The sequence below is a fragment of the Carcharhinus amblyrhynchos genome, chromosome 5 (assembly GCF_965287045.1).
Source record: "Carcharhinus amblyrhynchos chromosome 5, sCarAmb.v2.hapA, whole genome shotgun sequence".
NCBI lineage: Eukaryota > Metazoa > Chordata > Chondrichthyes > Carcharhiniformes > Carcharhinidae > Carcharhinus > Carcharhinus amblyrhynchos.
The window spans coordinates 33,943,635-33,970,827 of NC_137328.1; the positions used below are offsets into that span (position 1 = coordinate 33,943,635).

General features: G+C 40.6%; 1 protein-coding gene across 2 annotated transcripts in view; it reads right to left on the bottom strand.

The window, feature by feature from the left end:
* Positions 1–3,535: 3,535 nt before the first annotated feature.
* mfhas1 (multifunctional ROCO family signaling regulator 1) overlaps positions 3,536–27,193 on the bottom strand; it is an 80,448-nt gene continuing 56,790 nt past the window's right edge. The window contains exons 2-3 of one of the 2 annotated variants that reach the window (XR_013886669.1): positions 13,392–13,615; positions 3,536–5,032 (exon numbers count right to left, since the gene is read on the bottom strand). Coding sequence is in view for 1 of the 2 variants with exons in the window: in XM_080188604.1 (XP_080044730.1) it covers positions 5,028–5,032; positions 13,493–13,615 (128 nt within the window). In the remaining variant the exon portion in view is untranslated. The remainder of the gene's footprint in view (positions 5,033–13,391; positions 13,616–27,193) is intronic. The other variant, XM_080188604.1, reaches the window with a different exon arrangement.

The following is a 27,193-nucleotide window of genomic DNA, read 5'->3' on the forward strand; positions in this document are numbered from 1 at the left end:
GTGTTATCTAAATCTGTCTCTCTTCCCCCACCCCACCCCACCCCAACCCCCCTTTCTCCACCTACAGTGGCCTTGTACTCTGACCCTCTGCTCATGTTTAATATTGTCCTCTATTGCAATCAGGGTGGCTATGAGTAGGGCCCTCCTCCAGGTTTCTGGCTCACTCACAAAACCAACAGCATTACTTTTGGCTTCCCAATTTGTTGCCAGCCTTTTGCACTGCAAGTGGATCTGAAAGTTAAAATTCAGTCTAATGTCCTGATATGGAAATCCTATTCAGGTTTTCCACAAATAATTAAAAGGTGATGAGACAATGTGGTCTTAAATGGAAAGTGGTAACAGCTGAGACCTCTGCTCAGTTTGAGAATGAGGTCTTTTTGCATTCCAGCATTTACATCAACAGACTGGTGCTCAGGACTTCAGTTCAAGTGTCTGTGCTGCTGGGAAAACAAAGTCAATCGTGCTGTGCTTAATGTTGAAGGAATGTTAGGAATGTACTGATTCGAAATCCATAATCATTAACAAGAATGTTCACATTTTAAAAGAATTATCTACTAATATTTTACAACTCACTCTTCTCAAGGACAAGCATATATCACAGCAAATGACAAAGGCTTCGACGTCAGTATTAACATGCACATGTGAATGGTCGTGACAGGTTTTCCTCATCATTTGTTTTTCACAAGTCTATGCTGGCAATCCCTGTTTCAGGCCACTTTAAGCATCTTCTGGATCCTTCCATTGCTGTAACATTGGCTGGAATTTTACCAGCTCTTTTACAGGCTGGGAGGCAGGAAAACTGAAAAAATGGTGTGGGATGATGTTGGGGGGGAGGGGGGCGGGGGGTGCTCCCATCTTGCTACCAATGCCATTTTGTAAATGGGCATCCTTGGTTGAAAGATGCCATCACAATTCCACAACCAGTCAAAGCAGAGCAGCCTCCCACTTTCAGCTCCAGTGGTGAAACTCTGCAGTCCCAGTAAAATTCAGCCTATCTCCTCTGAACAACACTCAGTATTGCTTTTGTCCAGTTATATTTATACTTGGGAAACTTGAAAAGTCTTTCCTTCACAATGAAAAACACTGCTCTTGCAGGGTCAGAGAGATATTAGTACTAGCTTTTATACCACGTAAGCTGAAATAGGCATGGGCAAAAGTTAGTATTAAATTCATTAACACTAATAAACTTATTACAAATGTGTACACTGAACAGTAAAAACAGAACTGAATACCTGAATAGCTATGATTTGCAGGGCAGTAGAGAAAGGGCAGGGGAGTGGGACTCATTGGATCACTCTTTCAAAAAACCAGTACTGGCGCAATGGGTTGAATGGCCTCCTTCTGTGCAGAAGTAGTCCATGATTTGATGATTTAACGTTTGATTTAGTTGGAGCAACCAGAAACAACTAAAAGAAAAACAGAAAATGTTGAAAAGCATTTGTAGAGAGATTTAGGGTGGCACAATAGCAAGCACTGCTGCCTCACAGTTCGGGTTTGATTCCCAGTTTGGGTCACTGTCTGTGTGGAGTTTGCACATTGTCCCCGTATCTGTGTGGGTTTCTTCTGGGTTTCTTTCCACAGTCCAATGATGTGCAGGTTCGGTTGATTGGCCATGCTAAATTGCCCACTAGAGTCGGGGGACTAGCAGGGTGAATACGTGGGGCTACGGGTTGGATGGGATTGTGGTTGGTGCAGACTCAATGGGCCAAATGGCCTTCTTCTGCACTGTTGGGGTTCTATGATTCTATGAGATAAAGGTAAAGTCCAGGACTCATTAAAGATTAACAGGATTAAATCGACAGTGTCAACAAAGCTACTAAAACAGCAAACACTAGAAATACACAGGAGATCTACCAACATCTGTAAAAAGCGAAGAAATTGTTTCTGGTTTGCCACTAATTGCAGAAAGTCATGCGAGAAAAGGGGCACCAATACGTACAATGAGCAAATAGCAAAAAGGAGAAACAGGTGCAGCAACAAACTGAGCAACCTAAGATGGAAGTCAGCTTAATCACAGGCGCATCACTTTGTCAAGGGATATCGTTGATGATGTTAAGGCCTGAGTTAAGTACCTGGTGATGAGTAAATCAGATGATCATAAAGGTTTAACTAACTCACCAGTGTCCTTTAGGGAAAGAAAGCTACTGGCCTTTGCCAGTCTGGTCGATGTGGGGCCACAGATCCTCATCAGTTTAGCTACCTCTTAACCGTCCTCTGAAGTGGCCCAGCCAACAGATCATTGAGCCAAAGCTCGACCAGCACTTCAAAATGACACTATGAACACCTTCTGAGGGCATCTCTAGGAAAGGACTATAGATGTTGGCCAGGTTAATGACACCCACCCACTGGATATTAAAACATATCAGGTTTAGCGTCAGCCATGACTAGGTTGCAGTGGGGAAACTTCAATTGGTAGAACTATTATTTGAAATACTGTTTTGTGCCCCATGCTGTAGTCAGGGAGCATGCTGGCATTACACATACATACTTTGTGGTATCCATCATGCATTTATGAAGATTTGTTGAAACCTGCTTTCCATTTCTCAAGGAGACAAACTTATCATTTGATAAATGGTCAACTAGTGACTAAACTCATTATAAAGGGTGGAAAACAAGGACAATATTGTGATTTAGGTGGGATCATAGAATTGCAGTGATATTTCAACATAGAAATAGGTTGTTTGGCCATGTTGGGCAGTGCAGATGCCAGGAGTGGGTTGTTGTGCTTGGCGCACACTTATGTCTCACCATTTGGACCAAAGCTGTTGATTAAACAGCATATTGTTCAATACACTGGTTTTCAGGCACCATGGACAAAAGGGCATTAGCAGCCATGGACTTGTTTGTTGGGCCATGGTTATGCTTGCCAAGGTACGGCAATGGTTTGCTGTTATATTCTGCAGGTTCTAGCTGACTGGGAAACATTGCTCTTCTTGCCGCTTGCCAGAGGTAAATTGGAAAGATTTGCTGGTTGAAAAATCAGCCTGTTTACCCACATAATGAATGCACCTTCCTTGACCAAGTTATGGAGTATATACATGTTCCGAACCAATTTATACTCTATTCTCACTACCAATTCCTATATGGGGAGGAGGGTAAAAGAACTCACTACAGCATATTCCATAGCCTTCTTCATTCACGTCTTGCCAACATCATCATAAAATGGGGACAACATTCAATTTAATAAATCCGTGATTTGTGAACTAGCATCAGAGGATAAGAATGCCCTTGCAAAAAACTGTTGTAAAAACCCAGAATCTCACAAACGTTACTCAGTCTGGCCTATATGAGATAAATAACTTTGATGACTCAAGGTGCTATTAAGTGGACTTACAAGTACCTCAGTTGTAAAAACAACAGTTTCGCAGCAACTAGGCATGGGTAAGAAATGTTACCTTCTGAGGCTCACTACATTTGGGGAACAAATGTTTAAAACAATATTTACCAAAAGCAATTTCCACAGCACTGGAAAACTTATAAACTTGATTCAATTGTTGCACATAGTGTAGCAAGGATTACAAAACGGAAGCAGGAAAATTTTCCATGATCCTTTTAATAAGTGTATTTATCCAAGAGGAGTCGATGTGCAAATATTTTAGTTCCATCACAATACACTTTTTTTTGCAACACGTTAAAAAAAAGGATATTTGTAAGCTGCGCTGCTTTTCTTCCTTTTCAGACGTATTCTTTATTTTTTTAAAATGTTTTTGAAGATGCACAACTTCAAAATGGCCTTTGCATCAGAAAGCACGTCTTTCTAAATTGTCTGATCATGTTCAATGTCCCAAATGGTTCACATTCAACAGAATACCTTCTGAAATGTAGTCACTGCCTTGTATGCAAAAACAGCCAATATTTATCACACAGCAAGATCCCACAATTAAAAGACCCGACAGGTTAATTTTTTTTGATGATGTTGATTCAGCAATGAATGTTGTCCAGAACAACAAGAAAACACTTCTGCTCTTCTTTAAATAGTGCTTTTGGATCTTTTCAACAGGGAGGGCAGATCAGATCTCAGTTTTAAAATCTCATTTGTAAGACAAACCAACAGTGTAGTACTCCCTCGACATTACACTGAAGTGTCAATCTGGATTACATGCTCAATGTCTGCATTGAGGCTCAAACACACAACCTACTGACTCAGGAATGAGAGTGCTCCCACAGAGAAAAGCAGAACATACACCGACAAGAGTACAGCTGGGCTGAAAGAATGATGTAGATTTTGTATGCTTATTTGAGATGTATTTTTCGTTAAAAAAAAAATGCATCTTCCAAACAGCTCTTGCTCCCCAGGATCCTATTTTAATGAATACCCCAGATAAATACATAGAAACAATGGAACCTGCAGTTCTAACCCAATTCTTCATCCGTAGGGCGATCTAGCAGATATATCAGGATCAATTGGCGATCTGGCTCAACTGCGATTCACAAGAAGAATGAATATAACAAAGTGAATAGGATTGCTTTGTCACACTGAGTATTGCACATACAGTTCCTGGAAAGCTTGAAATTAAATCTTTCAGTGGATTTAAAAAACAAAATAGCGTTGATGTGCTTACATAGACTCTGTGACATCTTGTGTTCCAGACTCGAGGGCAGAACAATCATATTTGGCATTTCATTCCTATAGCCTTTAGACAACACTGAAAGTATGGCTTTAGTAAAACACTGCAAAAGAAAATCCCTGAGGAGCCACGCGTTCCAAAAATGAGTGGTGGAACACCCTACATCTACACTGTTCGCTGCAGGAATAGGTGTATTCAGATTAACTTGCTTTCAAATGATGAAATCCCTTGCCACACATCCAAACGACGGTTGCTTAGAATGGACAGGAAAACCACTCCCCATGTTTTGTTTGACAATTAGTCGTTCAGTCAGTCAGGTGCAACACTTCCACTGTCCTGTGCCCATCCTGGAACCGCTTTGATACCAAAGTTAAAGAGCGTCCGCAGGTTAGCTCTTTCCTTCCACATTTGCAGGGAAATAAACATTCCACGACTGGTCACAAACACTTCAGCTCAATATCAACCTAATAAAAAGAACAAAAAGGAAATGAACAATCTTGACGTAAACCTGCACTTATAACACAGGTGTAACATTGGTACAAACTGCCAACACAAAATAATTATGGAGGAGGAAAGTCATTCGGCCATCTCAGTTCATTTATGCAAAAAGATGTTAAAGTCCCCTCACTACTGCATCCAGTTGGGTTTTTTTTCACAGTTTCTGCCTTCATTATTTTCCTTAGAGGTCCAATCAAAGCAGCTCTTCTCTGCACTGTGGTCAGAATTCGATGCAGTGTCCAAAGTAATCAGAGAAGTGACACAGTTTGATTACTACTCGCTACGATTGATAACAATGCAAGGCTGCAGGAGGAAGCCTTGCTCAGATGTCATCAAATCAGGCCTCAACTTTTGATTTATACAATCTGAAACCTTTAACATTTGCTAACTACTTTGCACTAACATTTAACCTCTGCATGAAAGTAATTGGATATTGTAGAAAAAGTGATAAATAGCATTTACATGCCAGTCTAATGGAAGTTCATTTATCCCACACACAATTTTCATTGCAGCAGTTAAAGCATAGAAAGTTTCATATATCTTTAAAACACTGAGTTCATGCTAAGCTAAAATGAGGAGTAACTGCTCTCACCAGAACGCATCCACTTGGCTGGGATTTAAATGAATTAAAAGTAAAAATTCTTTTCATAGCTGAAGCTCTCTGATGCAGTCATGATCGACAGAGACCATGGGGTGTCTACCCACCCAATCTGAGTGAGTGGGACATTACAACCTGGAAACAGGTGCAAGAAGAATAAACTTGCATTTACATGGCACCTGCTGCGTCATTAGAATATTCAAAATATTTCACAGCCAATTAAGTGTTTGAAATGTGGTCACTACATTCCATTGGCAGTGATAGCAAATTGAACTCAAAAGATACCACTGAGAAAAATAACTAATTAAGATTGAAAAGGAAAAGATTTGGAAAGGCTTCAAGGAAAAAGGTGAGTGGAGCAAATTGGATAACTCTTTTCAATAAGCTGTACGCACAAATAGTTCCTGAAGACAGAAACTTGAGAAACCTCTACTTCGAAGGAACTTGTGCCCCTTCTAGTTCATGATACACTGTAAGGTAAGGGTAGTTAGCTCAGTTTGCTGAAGCCTAGCTCATAATTCAGAGCAATGCCAACAGCATGGGTTCAATTTCTGCCATGATGTGGAGATGCCAGTGTTAGACTGAGGTAAACACAGTAAGAAGTCCGACAACACCAGGTTTAAGTCCAACCAATTTATTTGATAGTAAATTGGTTGGACTTAAACCTGGTGTTGTCAGACTTCTTACTACATTCAATTTCTGCACCAGCTGAATTATTCATGAAGACCTGTCTTCTCAACCTTGCCCCTTGCCTGAGGTGTGGTGATCCTCAGGTTAAATCGCCCACCAGTCAGCTCTCCCCCTCAAAGGGGAGAATAGCCAATAGTCATCTGGGACACTGCAAGGTGTAGCATATTGGACCACTAATCTGCATAATTTTCAATCAGCTAAGCACTGCATCTATTAAACTTTGGCCAAATGATTTAGATGTAACCATTGATTGGGCAATTCTATGGAGATTGAGTCGAGCAAAGATCTTTGGGATTGGGGGACTTGAAAAAGGTTGTAGCTTCAAACACCAACTGATGCAACATGAGCTTTACTGTTTAGGTTTTCTTTGCTGTTTCACTTTAAATTGAAAATAAACTTAAGAAAAGGTCATTTGTAGCACCAGATGTGAAATTTGCCTGTCAAGGTCACTGTGTACTCTGCACACAGTTTCTGATAGGATAGCCTGCAAGATACATTTGCACAGTTGTATACAGTGGAGTGTACAATGTCAAAGTAAGGAATTTAGTCACTGTGGAACCATTATGAGTTACTGAGGTATTGTTAACAAGGTAAATTCAAAGTCCAAGCTTATAGCAACACCCAGTATGTTCACAGTATGTACAAAACCTAGGTTATTGAATCAGTCACAAAGGTGATAAGTATGTTTACTGAATAAATGAACAGATCCTAAAAATTACACTCCGACCAAGAATAATTACTATCTACCCACATAATGAGATGGTGATAAAGGATGGTGATAAAGTTGTCTTACAATTACACCAATACTAATGAATTCTTCTGGTGCCTCTATAAAGACTCTGGGGCAGAGCTAAGGTCCAGTCTATGGAGTAAATGCCAATATAGTACAATACAATGGGGCAGAACATACCTTCACCCCAGAGTAGAGTCTTCAGTTTGGAATGTTTCAGTGGAGGAGCATTTTGGGCTTGGTGACCATAATTCCATAAGATTTTGCGTAGTCATGGGTAAGGACAGGAGTAGCCTTTGGGCGAGGGCCAATTACATCCAAATTAGATAGGAACTGGGGAATGTGGATTGGGAACGGCAATTTGAGAGCAGATCCACATCTGGCCAGTGCGAGGCTTTTAAAAGCCAGTTGATAAGTGCAGAACAGGCATGTCCCAGCAAAAATGAAGAATGGAAATGGCAGGATTCAGGAACCATGGATGGTGAGGGAAATTGTAAACTTAGTCAAAAGGGAAAAGGAAGCATACAATAGGTCTAAGCATCTAAAAACTGATGAAGCCATTGAGGAATAAAGTGAAAGTAGGAAGGAGCTTAAACGTGGAATTAGGAGGCCTAAAAGGGGCCATAAAATGCCTTCAGCAAACAGGGTCATGGAGAATCCCACGGTTTTTTATGCATATATTAGGAGCAAGAGAATAGCAAGAGAAAGAGTAGGCCCACTCAAGGACAATGGAGGGAAGTCATGCATGAGGGAAGTGGGTGAGGTCCTCAACATAAGAACATAACATCAATAAGTACTTTGTATTGGTATTCACCAAGGAGAAGAACCTGATGAATGTTGAGGTCAGGGATAGTGTGTGAATGCTCTAGAGAACGTCAATATATCGAAGGAGGAAGTGTTGAGTATCTTAAATTGTATTAAGATTGACAAGTCCCTGGGACCAGATGTGATCTATTCCAGGTTACTGCAGGATGCAAGGAAAGAAATTGTTGGGGCCTTAACAGATATCTTCACATCCTCTTTGGCCACTGGCAAAGTTCTAGAGGTCTGGAAAGTAGCCAATGGTGTTCCCTTGTAAAGAAAGGAAGCAGGGATAATCCAGGAAATTATAGGCCATTGAGTCTGACATCAGGGGGAAGCTTTTGGAGAAGATACTGAGGGACAGGATATATGCATATTTGGAAGAAAATGGACTAATTACTGATAGTACGGTTTTATACGGGGGACGTTTTGTCTCCCAACTTGATTACATTTTTTGTAGCAGTGACAAAGATAATTGATGAGGTAAGGGCTGTGGATGTAGTTTATATTGACTTTAGTAAGGCAGTTGACACGGTTCCACATGGCAGACTGGTACACAAACTAAAATCACATGGGATTCGAGGTGGGCTGGCTAGATGGATACAGAACTGGCTTGATTATAGAAGACAGAGAGCAGCGGTGGAAGGATGTTTTTCAGAATGGAGATCTGTAGCTAATGGCAGTGCTGGATTTAGGCATAAGCTAAACAAGCTATAGCTTAGGGCTTTACAATCCACAGGGGCCTCACAAAATGTCAGAAGGTTCACAATGAACAGAACATTTAAGAGTGGATACCAGAAAAGAAAAAGAAAGCACCAGCTTGAAGAGCAACTGAAAAAATTACCAAAAGTTGACAGTTACTTTACTCCAGAAACAGATAAGGATCCAAAAACGCAAGGTGATCAGCAAAGTCCAAAACAACCGTAGCCTAGCGCCTCTGCTACTGAGACAACAGTCTGGAATCTCAGCTGAGGAAAACACAAAGTGATGCAAATGTGAGCATTGCAGAGCTGACATCCACAGTTGAAACAACAAAAGTCGTGAAACTCAAAATTGGATCCAAGGTCCTGTTTTGGTATGCACTTTTGTAAAACCTTTTGGCATAACTTTTTAACAAGGGACCTCCAAGCTTTATATAGCTTAGGGCCTCACCAAGTCTAAATCCGGCACTGGCTAGTGGTGTTTCACAACAACCAGTGCTGGGACCTCTGTTATTTGAAGTATATATAAATGATCTGGAGGAAAATGTGTGTGGTCTGAGTAGTAAGTTTGCGGGTGACACAAAGAGGCAACACAAGTGGCTATAGTGATTACAAAAGCATTTTGCATGCTTGCCTTCATCAGCCAGGGCATTGAGTACAAGAGCTGAGAAATCATGCTGCAACTATATAAAACCTTGGTTAGCCGCATTTGGAGTATTGCATGCAGTTCTGGTCACAATATTACTGGAAGGACTTGGAAACATTGGAGAGAGTACAAAGAAGATTCACCAAGATATTGCCTGGTCTTAAGTGTGTTGGCTATGAAAAGAGGTTGAATAAACTAGGATTGTTTTCACTGGAAAGATGGAGGCTGAGGAGAGATTGATAGAGATCGACAAAAATTACAAGAGAGGTTAGCCGGAGCTTTTTCCAAGAGTGGAAGTGTCAATTACAAGGGGCACAGGTTCAAGGTGAGAGGGGGCAAGTTTAAGGGAGATGTGGGGGGACCTTTTCATGCAGATGGTGGGTGCCTGGAATGTGCTGTCAAAGGAGGCAGTAACATTTAAGAGACATCTGGATGGGTACACGAATAGGGAGGGAACAGAGGGACACGGACTGAGTAAGGGCCGAGGTTTTTTTTTAGTTTAGTTAGGGCATCATGATCAGCACAGACTTGGAGCACCGAAGGGCCTGTTCCTGTGCTGTACTTTTCTTCATTCTTCTTTGTTCTTCTTCTACTGACCTAAGCCTGTAATATAAAAACTAATCAACTGAAATACCTATCATTTGAAAGCAAACAAAGTAGTTTTCCTACATCAAGAAAACGCAAGGTATTCTCCAATGAAATAATCTAAAATGGTCATGACATCTGGGGGTATAAGGAATCAACCTCATCACCCCTGCATCAATATCTATTTATGGTTGTTTTCTACAGAACCTAGAAACTTTATATTTTGGTACCCTGCAAACCAATAACCAGCTGAAAGGTGGGCTTTGTTATGGGAATCATTGATTCAGATTGCACAACTCACTCAGTTCTAGGAATCTTCCCACAGACTGGCTTCTAGATTTCAAAAGGATAATAAGTCAGAACATGGAACCCAAAGTCCTATTTGTTTAACTTCAGTTGTCGGCAAGTTGTTAGAAGGGATCATAAGATAATTAGAAATCAGAAGAGTCTATTTGGCCCATTGGGCCTACAGTGCCATTCAATAGTTTATAGCTGATCTGATTGTGACTTTCCCTCCACTTTCATGTCTATCCCCCATGATCCTTCGCTCCCTTGTCAATCAAAAATCAAACCCAACCTTGAATATATTCCATAACCAAAATTCCACAGTTCTTTGGAAAACAATTCCAAACATTAACAACCCTCTGAGAAGAGAAATTCTTCCTTATCTCTGTTCTGAATGGGAGGTCCCTTACTTTTAAACTAAGTCCCTTAATTCCAGATTCTCCCACAAAGGGAAAGATGCTTCTAACATCTATCCTGTCAAACATTCTCAGAATCTTACATTTCAATAAAATCATCTCCTGTTCTTCTAAACTCCAGTGATTATAGATCCGGATTGCTCAACCTTTCATACGACAACCCCTTCATCCCAGGAATCAGCCATGTCAACCTTCATTGAACTTTCCCCAAGGTAAAGATATCCCTTCTTAAGAACTCTAGGTGCAACCCAATACATTTGCAGCAAGGTTTTCCTACTTTTATACACTACTCCCCCTGAAATAGAGGCCAACATTGCAATGATCTTCCTAATTATTTGCTGCACCTGTATGCTAACTTTATGATTCATGGAGGACACACAGATCCCTCTGTAATGCAATATTCTGCAATGTTCATTTAAATAAAATTCTGCTTTTCTACTCAAAGTGATCCACTTCAAAGATTATACCCCATCTGCGCCAAATTTTTGCCCACTCATTTAATTTTTCAAAATATCTTTGCTGACTCTTTGTATACTTGTCGGAAGCTGCTTTACTACCTATCTTTGCATCATCAGCAAATTTGGCTACAATGCCGTCAGTCAGTCCCTTCATCCAAGTCATTAATGATGTGGAAATGTCGGTGTTGGACTGGGTACAGTAAGTCTCACAACCAGATTAAAGTCCAATAGGTTTATTTGGAATCACAAGCTTTCAGAGTGTTGCCCCTTCCTCAGGTGATCAAGCCACCAAGTCATTAACGTAGTTCATAAATATTTGAGGCCCCAGCACTGATCCCTATCGAGTCTCATTAATTACATACTGCTAACCTAAACATAACCCATCTATCCACCTCTGTTTCCTGTTAACTAGCCAATCCTTTACCTATGCTAATATATCAACCCTAACACTATGAGCTCTAATCTTGTGCTGAACTCTTTCATATGGCACCTTATTGGATACCTTTAGGAAACACCATATCTACTGGTTCCTTTTTACGTATCCTGCTTGTTATATCCTCAAAGAATTCTAATTAATTAGTGAAATGGCCATGTGGTTGACTCCTAAATACCTGCTGAAATACCCTAGCAAACAACTCAGTTCAAGGGCAATTAGAGATGGCCAATAAATGCTGGGCCAGCCAGTGACACCCACATCCATGAACAAATATATTTAAAAAATCATGCGAAGTTACAGATGTAAGGCTGCTGAGTGGGAGAAGGACCAGAGTCAGAGTTCTGGAACTCATGTTCAGGAATCATTGAAGAATCATGACCAGTGCTACTGAAAGCTAATTGGGTAGCTAGAACCATTAATAAAATCAGAAATTAATAATACAATTCTTGTTACGAATGTAAACAGATTCCAATTGTTGGGAGAAGTACCAATTTAATTTTTCTTACGATGCCAGTGGACCGGTATAACCTGTATATCCAGAGACATTTATGCTCCATTACTTAGAGCGAACAGTGATCAAATCAAGGAGATTAAATCAATACAAGCATCAATTGGAAGCATCTTCTCTCTGGTGGATTCATTATAAAAAAACATTCAAAACCACAGATTTAAGATAACTAGCAAAAGAGCAAGCAGGAAGGTAAGAATTTTTGCTGCAGTATGTTGTGCTGATCTAGATTACGTTGCCTGACAGCATAGCATGGTGGAAGCACATTCAATAGTAATTTTCAAAAGGAGAATAGGATTTAAACTTGAGAAGAGAAAATTTGCAGCAATATTGTGGGGGCAGGGGCGGGCACGAATTGGGACTAATTGGAGAATGTTTCCAGAGAAAAACACAAGTTGGATGAGGTGGTGATTTCCTTCTGTGTTGTATGATCCTATGGTTCCTAAATAAAATTATTTCCTTGCAACATTTCGAATAGTGCCATGTTCTTATTACCTCCATGCTTGTTGATATTGAGGCCTTGAAGAAGATTGTTTGATAGATACATAGATGGAAAGCTTTTAATATCAAGACGGAATTTCCCAAAGTCATAAACTCCATGATCTAGAAGGACAAGGCAGCAAGCGAACATGAACACCACTTTTTGCAAGATCCCCTTTAAGTCATACTCCATCCCAAATTAGAAATATATAGCCATTCATTCATCATTACTGAATTAAAATCTTGGAACTTTGTACTTGACACTTAACTATTAATGAACAAAGAAATGCTTATAGATCAGGCTTTGGACCTTGGAAAGGCAGACTTTCATTAAGTCTGTGTTTCAGTGTTTGAGAACAATGCAGGTATTATATCCTGTCTGAGTGGATATTTGGGCTTGGTGGGCAGGTGGAACTAGAAGCATCAGTAAAAGTTATTAAAGCAGGAAGTTAACATAGAAATACGAGTAACTGACCACTAGTTGGCCTGAAATGGAGTGACTTAATGCAAATGTTCATAAGGTAGTTGAATGTATTCGTGCAAGTCATTGATGTGGTGAGAGCTAACTGGACTAGTATCACCAGGAACCCTTACATTTTGTTTGATTACATCTGGGAAGTCCAAAGGGGACTTGCCTGAAATTTTATTTTTCTAAGATGGTACTTTTCGATCTTTGTTTTTGCCTCTACAGGGGGATTTGAACTGAATGACAGCAGGTGAGGAGGGAGCTTCGATGGTGCTTGTACTCTAAGACAGGTTTGACCAGCTGTTCTGTTGTCCTTTTTTAAATATTTGCTTGCTCTCAAATTCATCTGGTACATGATAAATCAAATCATTTGATGTTTCAATTGGAAAATCAATTTAAATAAAACCCCAAATCAATTTTGTTTGTAATTTAGATTCAAGATCCTTGGGAATTACCACACTGAATATTTAAGGGGGACTGGACAGCACGCTACAAAATCTATAATTTTAAGCGCACATACCCTACCTTATTCTGGCCAAAACCTTGTTGTCTGCCAAATATTTGAACAGAGTTTTAAAGGTATTGTTTCTGATGAGCGCTAGCAGGGAGGCCCACTGCTCACTTACAGCAGGGACTGATCACAGTGGGGGTCGGGGGATAAACCAGAGCCACGTCCACTCGCTCACTCCCGTTTTTGGGACAGATGATCTCAGTCACTCCTTCCGGCCTGGACTGGGTCAAAAGCTCCCCTGTTGGTGAAAGGAAGAAAGAGGTTCATTAGTTAAAGTGATTTAATCCCTCCATTTTAGGCTCACATTAGCAGTTTTCATTTGAAAGATTAAAAAATAAGTAATCTCGAAGTTGGGCAAGTAAATACATGAAGCTCCTACTGATTGACAGCATTGTAGCTATAAGCAAGACACCTCAATTCCCAAGCTCCTTTCATGGACAGCTCAGGAAAGCAAAACCTTCAAAACGCTAAAAAAATGTTTCTGAATTTGGATGGAGATTCCCATTTTGGGAGTAACTTTGGATCATATAAAAGAGGAACTATTGGGTTGGCTGACCACTAAACATTCTGCTCAATTTCCCCTTTCACATATCCTGCTTACTTTCTGCCAAAGGTGAAAGTTAAAAGTAACCCTTTGGGAAAGGTAAGTGCCAATGAATAGGAAAATTAATGTCTTATGGGGTATTTACAGCTGAAGACATCTTGTAGTAAATTGATTTCTTCCTTGTTACAGAATAGACTAATTGAATTATAGCACGAACAACCCAGGTAACAGGCTTTTCAAATATCATAGCTGACAAAATAGTTATATGTGTGCACTTAAATCTCAATGAGAGAATCCCCTGTGAAAAGCTGTCAGTTGGAGAAGGGAGAGAGTGTGCAAAATTTTTCAATAGACATTGCCAAGATCCAGCCCAGAATTATTAAAGGAATTCAGATGATGTTGATTGAACAAAATAGTTTCTCTAGGTTGGCAAATGTCAAGTACCAAACATTAAATCTCTTCTCTAAACAGTCAAGCAATCATACTGACAATTCGTAGCACTGGCCTGGATTTGATGAGCAGGTTCAAGACTCAAGTTTTCTTCCCTTCACACGATGGACAGAGAGAAGAAATTATCTAAGATTGATTTTTAATCAACTTCAACCTTCATTCTCCCTCATCCAATAAAAATGCATAAAACTTAAGATTTGTATGTATATGTTTCCCAGATTAAGACACTGAATGCCTCAATGATTGCAAAGCACTTTGGGACTTGCTGAAATCGTGAAAGGCAACTATATAAAGGAAAGGCTTTTATTCATGTGAGCGCTCTTTAATTAAGCAGATTATATGCAATGACTGTTCTAACACAAGAATATGTTTGCTCTATGTCCATGACTTTGTTCCTCTCGTCAAGAAGGATGGACAAGCACAGCGATATCATGAGAACAATCACCACCCAATTCACATACACTCTGCTGGGCATATTTAAGTTGTTAAGTTTATTTATTAGTGTCAGAAGTAGGCTTACATTAACACTGCAATGAAGTTACTATGAAAATCCCCTAGTCGCCACACTGCGGCACCTGTATCTTCATTCATTTGTTGTTAAACGTTATAATCCTAGAATTCTTTAATGAACACCATTGTGTGAGCACCATCGCCACTTGGATTCATGGAGAAGGCACGTCACCTTCTCAGGCCAACTGATAATGATAATGAAGGTAAGCTACAACAGTGCTGCATTCGAAGAACATACAAGAGACTCGGATCAATTAACCTCTTCTCTGACTAAATGGTCAATCATTTTACCATTTTTCTGGCCCCATCCCTCTGAAGTTGATCATCAGGTTAAATATTCAATTCAGGTTTTTTCCTCCTTCACACCATGGACAGAGGGAAGAAAGACCTGCATTAATATAGCATCTTCCACATTTTCAAGAAATTCTAGAGCACATCTCAACCAATCAATTGCTTTAGAAGTGCAGTCACAATTGTGCACAGTATGGTTCCACAAATAGGAAACAAGATGAATGATACTTTGGTTTGGTAGTGTTGAACTGGGAGTGAATGCTGACCAGTACATTAGGAGAACTAGCATTTTCTTCAGAGGATAACGTGATGCCACATTTTACACAAGCCTGGCCAGAGAGGTGTTGGTCTTGGCTTAATGAGCATATAAAAGCCAGCACTCTCACATATGGTACAAGACGTCAGCCTGGAATGAAGCTCAGTCACTAGGAGCAGGGAGGAAACAAGACATCAGGAAAGCTAGGAAAAAAGGTTAGGACAAAAAGACAAGGTTAGACTTGGCACTATTGGGCAAAACTTGGGTGATTGTGGCTATTCATGAAGGAAATCATGTTGGAAATCACATTATTTAAGAAGGGCAGCAGGGATAATCCAGGAAATTATAGGCCAGTGAACTTTATGTCAGTGGTAGGAAAATTGGAAAAGATTCGTAGGGACAGGATTTACTCACATTTGGAAACAAATGGATTTATTACTGAGACAGCACGGTTTTGTGAAGGAGAGGTCGTGCCTCACTAACTTGATCGAGTTTTTTGAGGAAGTGATGAAGATGATAGATGAGGAAAAGGCAGTGGATGTTGTATACATGAACTTCATAAAGCCTTTGACAAAGTACCTCATGGTAGACTGGTATGAAAGGTGAAGTCACAAGGGATCAGAGGATACAGAACTGACTTTGCCATAGAAGATAGCGGGTAGCAGTAAAGGCATGCTTTTCTGAATGGAAGGCTGTGACTAGTGGTGTTCACAGTAAGAAGTCTCACAACACCACGTTAAATCCAACAAGTTTATCAGATAGTAAACCCACTAGCTTTTGGGGTTTGTCCCTTCGTCAGGTGAGTGGAGGGTTCTGGTCACAGAGCATATAAAGGCACACACAGTTTACAGAATACTGATTAGAATGTGAGTCTTTACAGCTAATCAATTCTTAAAGGTGCAGACAATGTGACTGGAGATAGCATTAGCAGAGGTTAAAGAGATGTGTATTGTCTCCAGACAGGGCAGTAAGTGAGATGTTGCAAGTTCAGGCAAGTCATGGAGGTTACAGATAGTGCGACATGAACCGAAGATCCTGGTTGAGGCCGTCCTCATGTGTGCGGAACTGGATGGCCATAAGTGGATGAATGGGATAAGTGGAAATAATCTATCTATCTAGTGTCCTGTTCTAACCAGAGAAGTTATCTTCACCCTGATTGGGAATGGAGTTCTGCCGCTGAGGACAGGTTGATTTTATTATTCCCTGTACAGGAAATACTCTTACTAACCTTCCGGTAACTTGAGTTGTAACGCTCTGTAATGTATCAATTTTGCTTCAATCTGCTTGCCCTACTGAGAATTAGATGTCAATTAGAATCATCCTGATCCTCCACCAAATAATGACAGCAATCACTGACATACCCACCTCACTCACTAATGGAGAATGTTTGGAGCAGGCCATGTGTAATTACTCCAAGTGGAACTTCTCCAAATGCTGAAGTATTTTGTCAGGGCATACACTTAGCAGAAGAAATAGTGAGTACTTCCTCCACCCCATGTTCTTTCCCTATATGTTAACCAACATCATAAACCACAGCTTACATCACAGTGACAATTAGTTTTAAAGTAAATTTCCCTTTAATAATGGGTGTGTTCCATAGAGCATATCACATCTCCACATCTACAAACAGAGAGCCAGAAATTATGGGATTCAGTGCATGAAAGCTTTAAACATTTCTGATTTATCAACACTGATTAAGGTCAATAGAAGTGCTTTGTTACACGTAGACAGGACAAGTTCCAACTGGCTGAGATCTGACATTTTTCCAAACCAATTATGCTGCAGTCAAAGGGACCGGCATCCAAATAATCAAACAATCACTAAATCACTGACAACTGAATAGCACTGAGATGAGGAATGTCAGCAACTTGAGCACGCAATTCATACTGACACTTCAGTGCCACATTGAGGGAGTGCTGAACTGTTGGAGAGCCCATCTGCCCTTTCAGGTGAATGTAGCACTATTGCTGGAACCACAGGATTTTTCCTGAGCAAGGTTTCAACCAATATCATTAATACAGGTTCTTTAGGCACTTTATAACCTCAGAGCACCTCAAGCCAAATAATTACCTTTGAAGCATGGTCATTATTGTAATGTAGGAAATGTCACAGTTAATTTTTACACAAGATCCCATAAATAGCAGAAGTGAAAATGTCATCCATTTTAGGAGTTAGTTGAGGGATCAATGTTGATCAATACGCTGACCAAACTTCTCAGCTCTTTTTTGAAGGGCACCATGGAAACTTTTCATCTAGGAGGGCACGCTTGTGTTTCTTGCCTAACAGAAAGATGGCACTTCTGACAGTGCAGCACACCCTCTGTGCGGAACTGTAGTTAGATTATGTGCGCAAATCTCTGGAATGGAGCTGGAACCTACAAACTTCAGACTTTGGTAGGAGTGCAAACACTGAGCCTTAGCCCGCCCCCACCAATCAAAAACTTCACAACATTCTGCTTGGGTAATATAACCCGAGTCCAGAAATCTTTCCTCCGTAGTCTGTACAACTTCAGCACAGACCTTTTAACAGAAGTTAACTCCTGAAGTCACTCACCAGTCCTCAGCCAGATTAGAGTTTAGATGACTAGTTCTCAGTAACACACACAACTGTATTGAGCACTCCATGGGTTGTAAACCCTCCAGAATACTGCTACAAGCAACCCAGGAGAAAAACCCTTGAGATATCAAACACAATCGTATTTTCCTTTTTGAACAGCTCCATTTATTACTTATACAATCATTGCTGATAGAGAAAAAAAGACTGTTTTACTAACAAGTCAAGATTAATACAATTAGATAACAAAGAAAGTGTGCCTTTTCAAATTGCTGTGGAAAGGCAGTGCCTCTGGAGGACGGAGAGTAACAATGGGATGGCAGGGATGAGGTAGTTTAAGGTGGGAAATCATGTGATGAAACCTCCAGGAAAACACCCAACTAGAGTTGGCACCTGAACCCCATTGTGTAACAGTGGCATCTTCATCTGTGTTCCCAGCTAGCACAGTTTTCCAGTACAAGTGGACTCTCGCAATATCCTCCTCATATTGATGCAACATTCACAATGCAAGGCAACAGAAATACCGACTGAAAAACCTCTGCATGAAATACAGTGCAAAGCATGCTGCAACAGAGGACCGCAGCCAATCAGCTCTGGGCATTCACAAGATACATTTAACCTGAAGAAAACTTGGATTCTTCATCTTTAAAATGGAAGCAGCCAGTTCTTCCAAGTGATTCATAAGAACATAAGAAATAGGACCAAGAGTAGGCCATCTAGCCCTTTGAGCCTGCCCCGTCATTCAATAAGATCATGGCTGATCTGAAGTGGCTCAGTTCCACTTTCCCACTTTCTCCCCATAACCCTTAATTCCTCTGGCTAACAAAAACCTATCTAACCGTGACTTAAATATATTTAGCAAGGTAGCCTCCACCACTTCCAACAGGCAGAGAATTCCAGAGATTCACCACCCTTTGAGTGAAGAAGTTCCTCCTCAACTCTGATCTAAACTGCCCCACCCCCCCCAATCTTGAGGCTGTGCCGTCTAGTCCTGCTATCCTTTCTAAGCGGGAAGAATCTCTCTACCTCTACCCTATCCATCCCCTTCATTATCTTATACATCTCTATAAGATCCCCCCTCATCCTTCTAAACTCCAACGAGAACAGACCCAGTCTATTTAGTCTCTCTTCAGAGTCCAACACCCTCATCTCCGGTATCAGCCTAGTGAACCTCCTCTGCACTCCCTCCAAGGCCAATATATCCTTCCGCAAGTGCGGCGACCAAAACTGCACACAGTACTCCAGCTGCAGCCTCAACAGTGCCCTGTACAGTTGCAGCAAGACCTCCCTACTTTTATATTCTATCTCCCTCGCTATAAAGGCCAACATTCCATTCACCTTCTTGATCACCTGCAGACTGGGTTTTTGCGACTCGTGCACAAGGACCCCCAGATCCCTCTGCACCGTAGCATGCTGCAGCTTTTCGCCTTTTAAATAATAATCTCTCCTACTATTATTTCTGGCAAAGTGGATAACCTCACACTTGGAAACATTATACTCCACCTGCCAGGTCCTCACCCACTCGCTCAGCCTATCCAGATCTCTCTGCAGACTTTCCACACCCTCCACACAATTTGCTTTTCTACTCATCCTCGTGTCATCAGCAAATTTCATCACCCTACACTCAGCCTCCTCCAGATCATTTATATAAATAGTAAATAGTTGAGGCCCCAGCACCGATCCCTGCAGCACTCCACTAGTCACCAACTGCCAACCAGAACAGCACCCATTGATAGCAACTCTCTGCTTCCTATTAGACAGCCAATCCTCCATCCACACCAACACCTTACCCCCAACTCCGTGCACCCTAACCTTCTGTAGCAACCTTTTGTTAGGCACCTTATCAAACGCCTTTTGGAAATCCAAAAACACCACATCCACCGGTTCCCCTCTTATCTACCGCACTAGTCACATCCTCGTAGAAATCCAATAAATTCGTCAAATAAGAATAAGCATTTGGGTCTCATGGCCAATGACACCAGACATTGTCACGGTCATGTGCAGCTCAGGGGAAGCATTGAAAATGGTCAAAATGCCTTTGCTCCAACATCCCATTCCTAATTTCATTACAGGGATTACAACCGAGACATGTCTTGCCCAATTATGGGATGTGGGTGTGGGCCATGGTTCAGTGGGCCATATAAGCAATATGTGAGGCAGGGAGCTGTGGTTCAAACGCTGTTCTCAAGAGCATTGAACATGTAATCTAGTTTGGGTGGCACATTAGCACAGCAGTTAGCACCGCTGCCTCACAGTGCCAGGGACCAGGTTCGATTCCAGCCTTGGGTCACTGTCTGTGTGGAGTTTGCACATTCTCCCTGTGTCTGTGTAGGATTCCTCTGGGTGTTCCGGTTTTCTCCCACACTACAAAGATGTGTGGGTTAGGTGGATTGGCTGTGCTAAATTAACCGTAGTATCGGGGGATTAGCAAGGTAAATATCAGGGGTTATGGAAATAGGACCTGGGTGGGACTGTGGTCGATGCAGACTCGGTGGGCCGAATGGCGTCCCTCTGCATGTAACTTCTATGATGATATGTCTGTGTCTTAGTGAGATGTACTGTCAATGACCTGCTTGCCATTGTTCTATAGCTAGTTCTCAAGCTTGCTAAATACCTGCTGATCATTTGAATCTGAGCTTTAAACTCTAGGTTCCAGCAAATTCAAGCGGCAGATAAGAGGCTCTCCTGAAGTCTTTTGATCCTCTGTTTATTAACAAGTTACCAGCACATTTAGCTTGGCTGGAATGAAACATAACCCAAACAAGCTGAGGCTTGCTCAACCTACTGTGTGTGCATGGTCAGCTTTACTGTAATGAACTGGAGCAGTTTTATTAACTTCTTGTTGCTATGATCATTGGCCCACAGTCCAATAAAATGCCAACTGTGTTGATCAGCAGAATTTCGTAAATTCAGTTCCAGTGAGTGCCTCAATACAACTGATGTTCAGTTTTCAGTAAAACTATCACCAGGTTATCGGTGGGAGAGGTGCCAGAGCAGCTAAAGGCACCGCTGCTGGTGGATACAAGGCCAGAATTGGAGGAATGTTAACATTCTGAAAGGCTGAAGGACTGAAGCAAGTTACAAGGGGGAGGCCAGGCCTTGGAAAGATTTGAATGCTAGGTTAGAATTTAAAATTCAAATTGTTGCTAGATCAGAAGTCAGTCGGTCAGTGAGTAACTAGGGAAGCAGGTGAATGAGACATTGTGCAGGTTAGGATACTCACCCAACCTTCAACCTTACCTCCAAACTCCACTCAGACATTCCAAGGTTGGAATTGAACCTGGGTCCCTGGCACTACAAGGCACCAATGCTAATCACTGTGAACAGGAGAGTTCTTCCTGGTATCTTAGCCAATATGTATCACACAATGAACACCAATGACCTGTTTTTGCTTGGTCATTTGTCTCATTGCTGTTTGTGAAATCGTATGTTTAAATTGGCTGCCATGTTTCCTGTGTTACAAGTGACTATAGTTAGTAATTGCTTGTGAAATACTTTGGAACATCCAAAAGTCACAAAAAGCACTGTATAAATGCAATTTTTTCTTTCTACAAATAGACCTGTCTGAAGGTCAATCTGTCTGTCTCTCGGCAGACTTTTTCAGAGAGCTGGTACGTACACAATGGACAAAATGACCTTTCTCTTATGCTGTAAGCGTGTATAAACTTTGGTAGTTATTCCACAGCCCATTTCAGAATTTGAAGATAAGCTTTTTCTTAGCACCATGCATACTTAGAAATAAGATGCCAACCTAGCCAGACAACAACATAGGACTCTGTGCATGCTAAACAGGGGAAGCGATATACGTTAGACAGAACAAAGTAATCCCACAACCAACAGATCAGATCTAAGCTTTTCAGTTCTGCAACATCCAATGATGAATGATGGTGGACAATTAAACAAGATATGTCCATCCCCATCCCCATCCCCATCATTGGGGAAACTCAACATGTCAGTACAAGGGACAGAACTGAAGCATTTGCCACTATTTTCCGCTTCCTTCTGAGATGTCAACCATCACACATCAATTCAATTCACACTACGTGATATCAAAAACTGGCTCAGTGACCTGAAAACATCACTTTCGCATGTTCATTACCACAGAATATTCCCATTATAGAATCATTTAATGGTTACTGCACAGATGACGACTATTTAGCCCGTTTAGCCTGTACTGGCTCTCTGCTGGAGCAATTAACTTCATCTCACTTCTGACCCCTTGCCCCGTAGACCTGCAGTTCTTTTCCCTTTAGGTGCATATCCGATTTCTTTTGGAAAGTAATGATGAATGTGCCTCAACCACCATTTCAGACAGTGCATTGTTGATCATAACTACTCATTATGTAAAAGAACTATGGTTCTTTTTCTGTAACTCTTCATCACTACTCACTATCTCATTCAAATTTTTTTGAAGCTTGGAAGAGTAACACTGTGCCTTTATGGGTGGGAGTGCCATGTAAAGGGAGCCACAATCCCAAGAGATCACACCAGCTCCTGAACGAAATTATGTTTTAAAAGATTTTTTCATCCATATCCCAAGATCTCTTTACTCTTCAAATAGATTCAGATTTTTCTTTTCTCAGGTATAGGCATCTTTCCTATCTTCCTATCAAAGTGCATCACCTCACATTCATCCATGTTAAAAGTTAACTAGCCACTTAAATGCAGTCTGCAAATTTCTAACCACTTGTAGTGTGTTGTACCCTTCCTCAGTGTTAGCTGTAACTCCCAAATGGGTATGATTTGTACATCTTGATATTCAGTTACTGGTTCCTAAATGCAGATCATTAATAGAAATTATGAATGAGTGGCCCCAACACTGATTCTAATGTACTACTTTCCTCCAATCTGCGTAACTACATTTCACCTTTTCTCTGCTTCCTTTTTTTTAAAGCTTATTTTCTAACCATTTAGCTATCTACCTCCTAACCCTACATACCTTTATCATAGGCGTACCATGTCATTATCTTAGCAAAGGCTTTTTAAAAATTAAAGCAGGCGACATCTGCTGTATTACCCATGTCTTCTTTTTTCTGTTATCTCTTTAAAGATTTCTATCAGGATAACAAAGCATGACTTAATTTTTTGGAATCCACACATATTTTTAGTTATATTTTCTATTGTCTTCAGGCTTGGGGTTTTAATTTTGCTAGTTTGTGAATTATTTCCTCCAGTTCTTTCTCAACTGTATTCACATATTTTTAAGTCCATCCTCTAGCAAAAAAGGCCATTTGGTTTTCTCTGGTTAAAAAATAATTTATGATGTCCCAACAGTTTATTTTATTCATCCTTTAGTAGCCACGTGCCTATCTTTATTTTCTTATTCATGTCCATAGAACAATTTTTTCTGCAATTATTTAATTTGATTTTGTATTTTCTCTTTGCATAATTCCCAATGGTTTTATCCATCTTCTTTGTATTTCATTTTTCTTTCCCCTTTTAGTATCTAAGTACTTTTATACATGCTTTTTCCATTTAAATTAACGTGTTCCATTTAGTTCTTTATTTGTTCACAAGTCCTAGCTTGCTTGATTTTGCTTTTAGTGGAATACGTAAAATAAATTCTGAAAAGGAAGAATTTGTAGGGGAGAAGATAGGGGAACAGAATCAGTAAACTGCACCTTCAGAGAGCCAGAACAGATGCAATGAGCTAAATGGCTTCCTATTGTGCTGTAACAATTCTGCGATTCATTTCTTTTGAACATTGCTGATTATCTTCATAAAAATTTCCATTTTTTAAAAATCTTTTTCAAGATTTCTTCCAGTGTACCTTCTTTAGTTCTAGCCTTATTTCCTCATAATTTGTTTCTGACTATTACCTTAATCTTTGTTCTATTTAAGTCACTTTCATTCCTAACCTTGAACTTTACAATGCACTGATTACAATGACTCAGATGCCCTTCTATTTTGTTCTGGTTCATAACCCATTATAGAATCCAGCATTGTTGGACTTCCATACTAAGTGAGAAAGGAGTCTTAAGTGCACTGTAAAAACCTGATTTCCCTTTGCTCCTTTTGCTACAATGCTCCACCAATTTATTTGCAAATACTTGAAATCTCCCACGATTGCTATTCTATGCCTACTATTCACCTTGTTGATTTGTTGACATATTTCTCCATTTCCCTTCCATTATTTAGTCTAAAGTAATTCAATCCAGACGGATTCCATATTGATTTTACTGATAGTTACATCTTTTTACCACATTAAAGTTCTCTTTAACTAGTGCAACAATTCCACCTTCCCTCCTTGTTAATATGCTACATTAGAAATGTTTAGTTGTCAATCCCCTTTCTCAATGTAGCCATGTTCCAGTCATTCCCACAATATCCTGATCCTCTCTATAAGTTACTGTATCCATTTTGTTCTAAATATAATATATAATTCTGTAAACTTAATTCCTATGTGTTATTTTATTGTTACATACTATGACTTAATCTGCTCTCTGGTCATTAAAGTAATCCTTATCCCTTTAATTTTTTTGTTACTTCTTAATTCTTTTGTTAGCTTTTTGTAATTTCTAGTAGTTCCTTCCCACTCATTTGTTTAATGCCAGCCTGATTCAGGTGCAATCCGCCCCTATGGTACAGCTTATTTCTGTCTCAGTATTGGTGCTGGTGTAAATGTAGAATCCGTCCATCACATGCCATGTTCATTGCCACATGTTGACTTTCCAAATCAGTTTATCCCTATGTCAAGTTCAGTATGTGGATGGCCTGACTAGAAAGAAGGCAAAACTTAACCTCTTCTTGGGAAATAAGGAAGGGCAGGTGACAGAGGGATTACTTCAGAACCAGTGACCATAATTCCGTTAGCTTTAAGACAGCTATGGAGAATAATAGGTCTGGCCCAAAGTTAAAATTCTAAATTGGGACAAAGCCAAATATGATGGTATCAGGCAGGAACTTTCAACAGTTAATTGAAGGAGTCTGTGAGAAGGCAAAGGGATGTCTGGTAAATGGGAGGCTTTCAAGTGTGTATTAACCAGGGTTCAGGGTAAGCACATTCCTCTTACAGTGAAGGGCAAGGCTGGTAGAAGTAGGGAACCCTGGATGACTCGAGATATTGAGACCCTGGTCAAGGAGGAGGAGGCATACTACATGATTAGGCAGCTGGGATCAAATGGATCCCTTGAAGAGTATACAGGATGTAGGAGTAGAGTTGAAAGAGAAATCAAGAGGGCAAAAGGGGATCATGAGATTGTTTTGGTAGAAAAGGCAAAGGAGAATCCAAAGAGCTTCTACAAACACATGAAGGGCAAAAAGGTAACTAGGGAGAGAGTAGGATCTCTTAAGGGTCAACAGCATCATCTCTGTGCAGATGCACAATAAATGGATGCGATCCTAAATGAATATTTCTCATCAATATTCATCATTGAGAAAAGCACGAATGTTATGGAACTTGGGGAAATAAATAGTGATGCCTTGAGGAGTGAACATATAACACAGAAGGAAGTCTTAAAGCGCATCAAGGCAGATAATTCCCCAGGACGTGATGAAATGTATCCCAGGACATTATGGGAGGCTACGGAGGAAACTGAAAGTCCCCTAATAGATATATTTGAATCATCAATAAGTGAGGTGCCTTATTGCCTTTGTTTAAGAAGGGCTACAGGGAAATGCCTGGGAATTACAGCTAGTGAGCCTCATCTGTCATGGGCAAGTTGTTAAAGGTATTTTGACAGACAGCACCTACAGGCATTTAGAGACAAGGACTGATTAGGGACAGTCAGCATGGCTTTGTGAGTGGAAAATCATGTCTCGTGAATTTGATTGAGTTTTTTGAAGGGGTAACCAAGAAGATAGCTGAGGGCAATGCAGTTGATGTTGTCTACATAGACTTTAGCAAGGCTTTTGACAAGGTACCATATAGTAGGTTGTTACATAAGGTAAACCTCATGGGATCCAGGATGAGGTAGCCAAATGGATACAAAATTGGCTTGATGATGGAAGACAGAGTGGTTGTAGAGGGTTGTTTTTCAAACTGGAGGCCTGTGACCACCAGTGTGCCTCAGCGATTGATGCTGAGTCCACTGTTATTTGTCATTTATATTAATGATTTGGATGAGAATTTAGTAAGCATGGTAAGTAAGTTTGCAGATGACACCAAAATTGGTGGCGTAGCGGACAATGAAGAAGGTTATGTGGGACTGCAACAGGATCTTGATCAATTGGCTGTAGGCTGAAAAATGGCAGATGGAGTTTAATTTGGATTAATTCAAGGTGATACATTTTGGTAAATTAAACCAGGCCAGGACTTACTCAGTTAATGGTAGAACTTAAGGAAGAGTTATAAAACAAAGACATCCAAGGGTACAGGTTATAAAACAAGAGATCTACGGGTACAGGTTCATAGCTTCTTGAAAATGGAGTCACAGGTGGACAGAGTGGTGAAGGCGGCATTCGGCTTAGTTTCATTGATCAGAACATTGAATACAGGAGTTGGGACATCTTGTTGAAGTTGTACAAGACGTTGGTGAGGCCACTCTTGGAATACTGCATACAGTTCTGGTCACCCTATTATAGAAAAAATATTATCAAACTAGAAAGAATGCAGAAAAGATTTACTAGGATGCTACTGGGACTTGATGGTTTGAGTTATAAGGCTGGATATTCTGGGACTTCTTTCTCTGGAGCATAGGAGGTTGCGGGGTGATCTTATAGAGTCTGTAAAATGACGAGGGGCATTGATCAGCTAGATAGTCAATGTCTTTTCCCAAAGATAGGCGAGTCTAAAACTAGAAGGCACAGGTTTAAGGTGAGAGGGGAGAGATACAAAAGGGTCCAGAGGGGCAATTTTTTCACAAGAGGGTGGTGAGTGTCTGGAACAAGCTGCCATTGGTAGTAGTAGAGGCGGGTACAATTTTGTCTTTTAAAAAGCATTTAGACAGTTACATGGGTCAGATGGGTATAGAAAGATATGGGCGAAACGCGGGCAACTGGGACTAGCTTAGGGGTTGAAAAAGAGTTAGCACAGACAAGTTGGGCTGAAGGGCCTGTTTCCATGCTGTAGCTTGAGTAATCATACCAAGATTATTACCTGCTAAATCCTGCTTTTCAATTTAGCTCCTAAGCAAGACGATCGCTTGTCTAATACCACTCGACTCCTCGCACCTTATAATGCGGCAACCAGAACTGTACGCAATACTCCAAGTGCAGCCGCACCAGAGTTTTGTACAGTTGCAACATGAGACTAATTGTAAATTGGAGAGGTC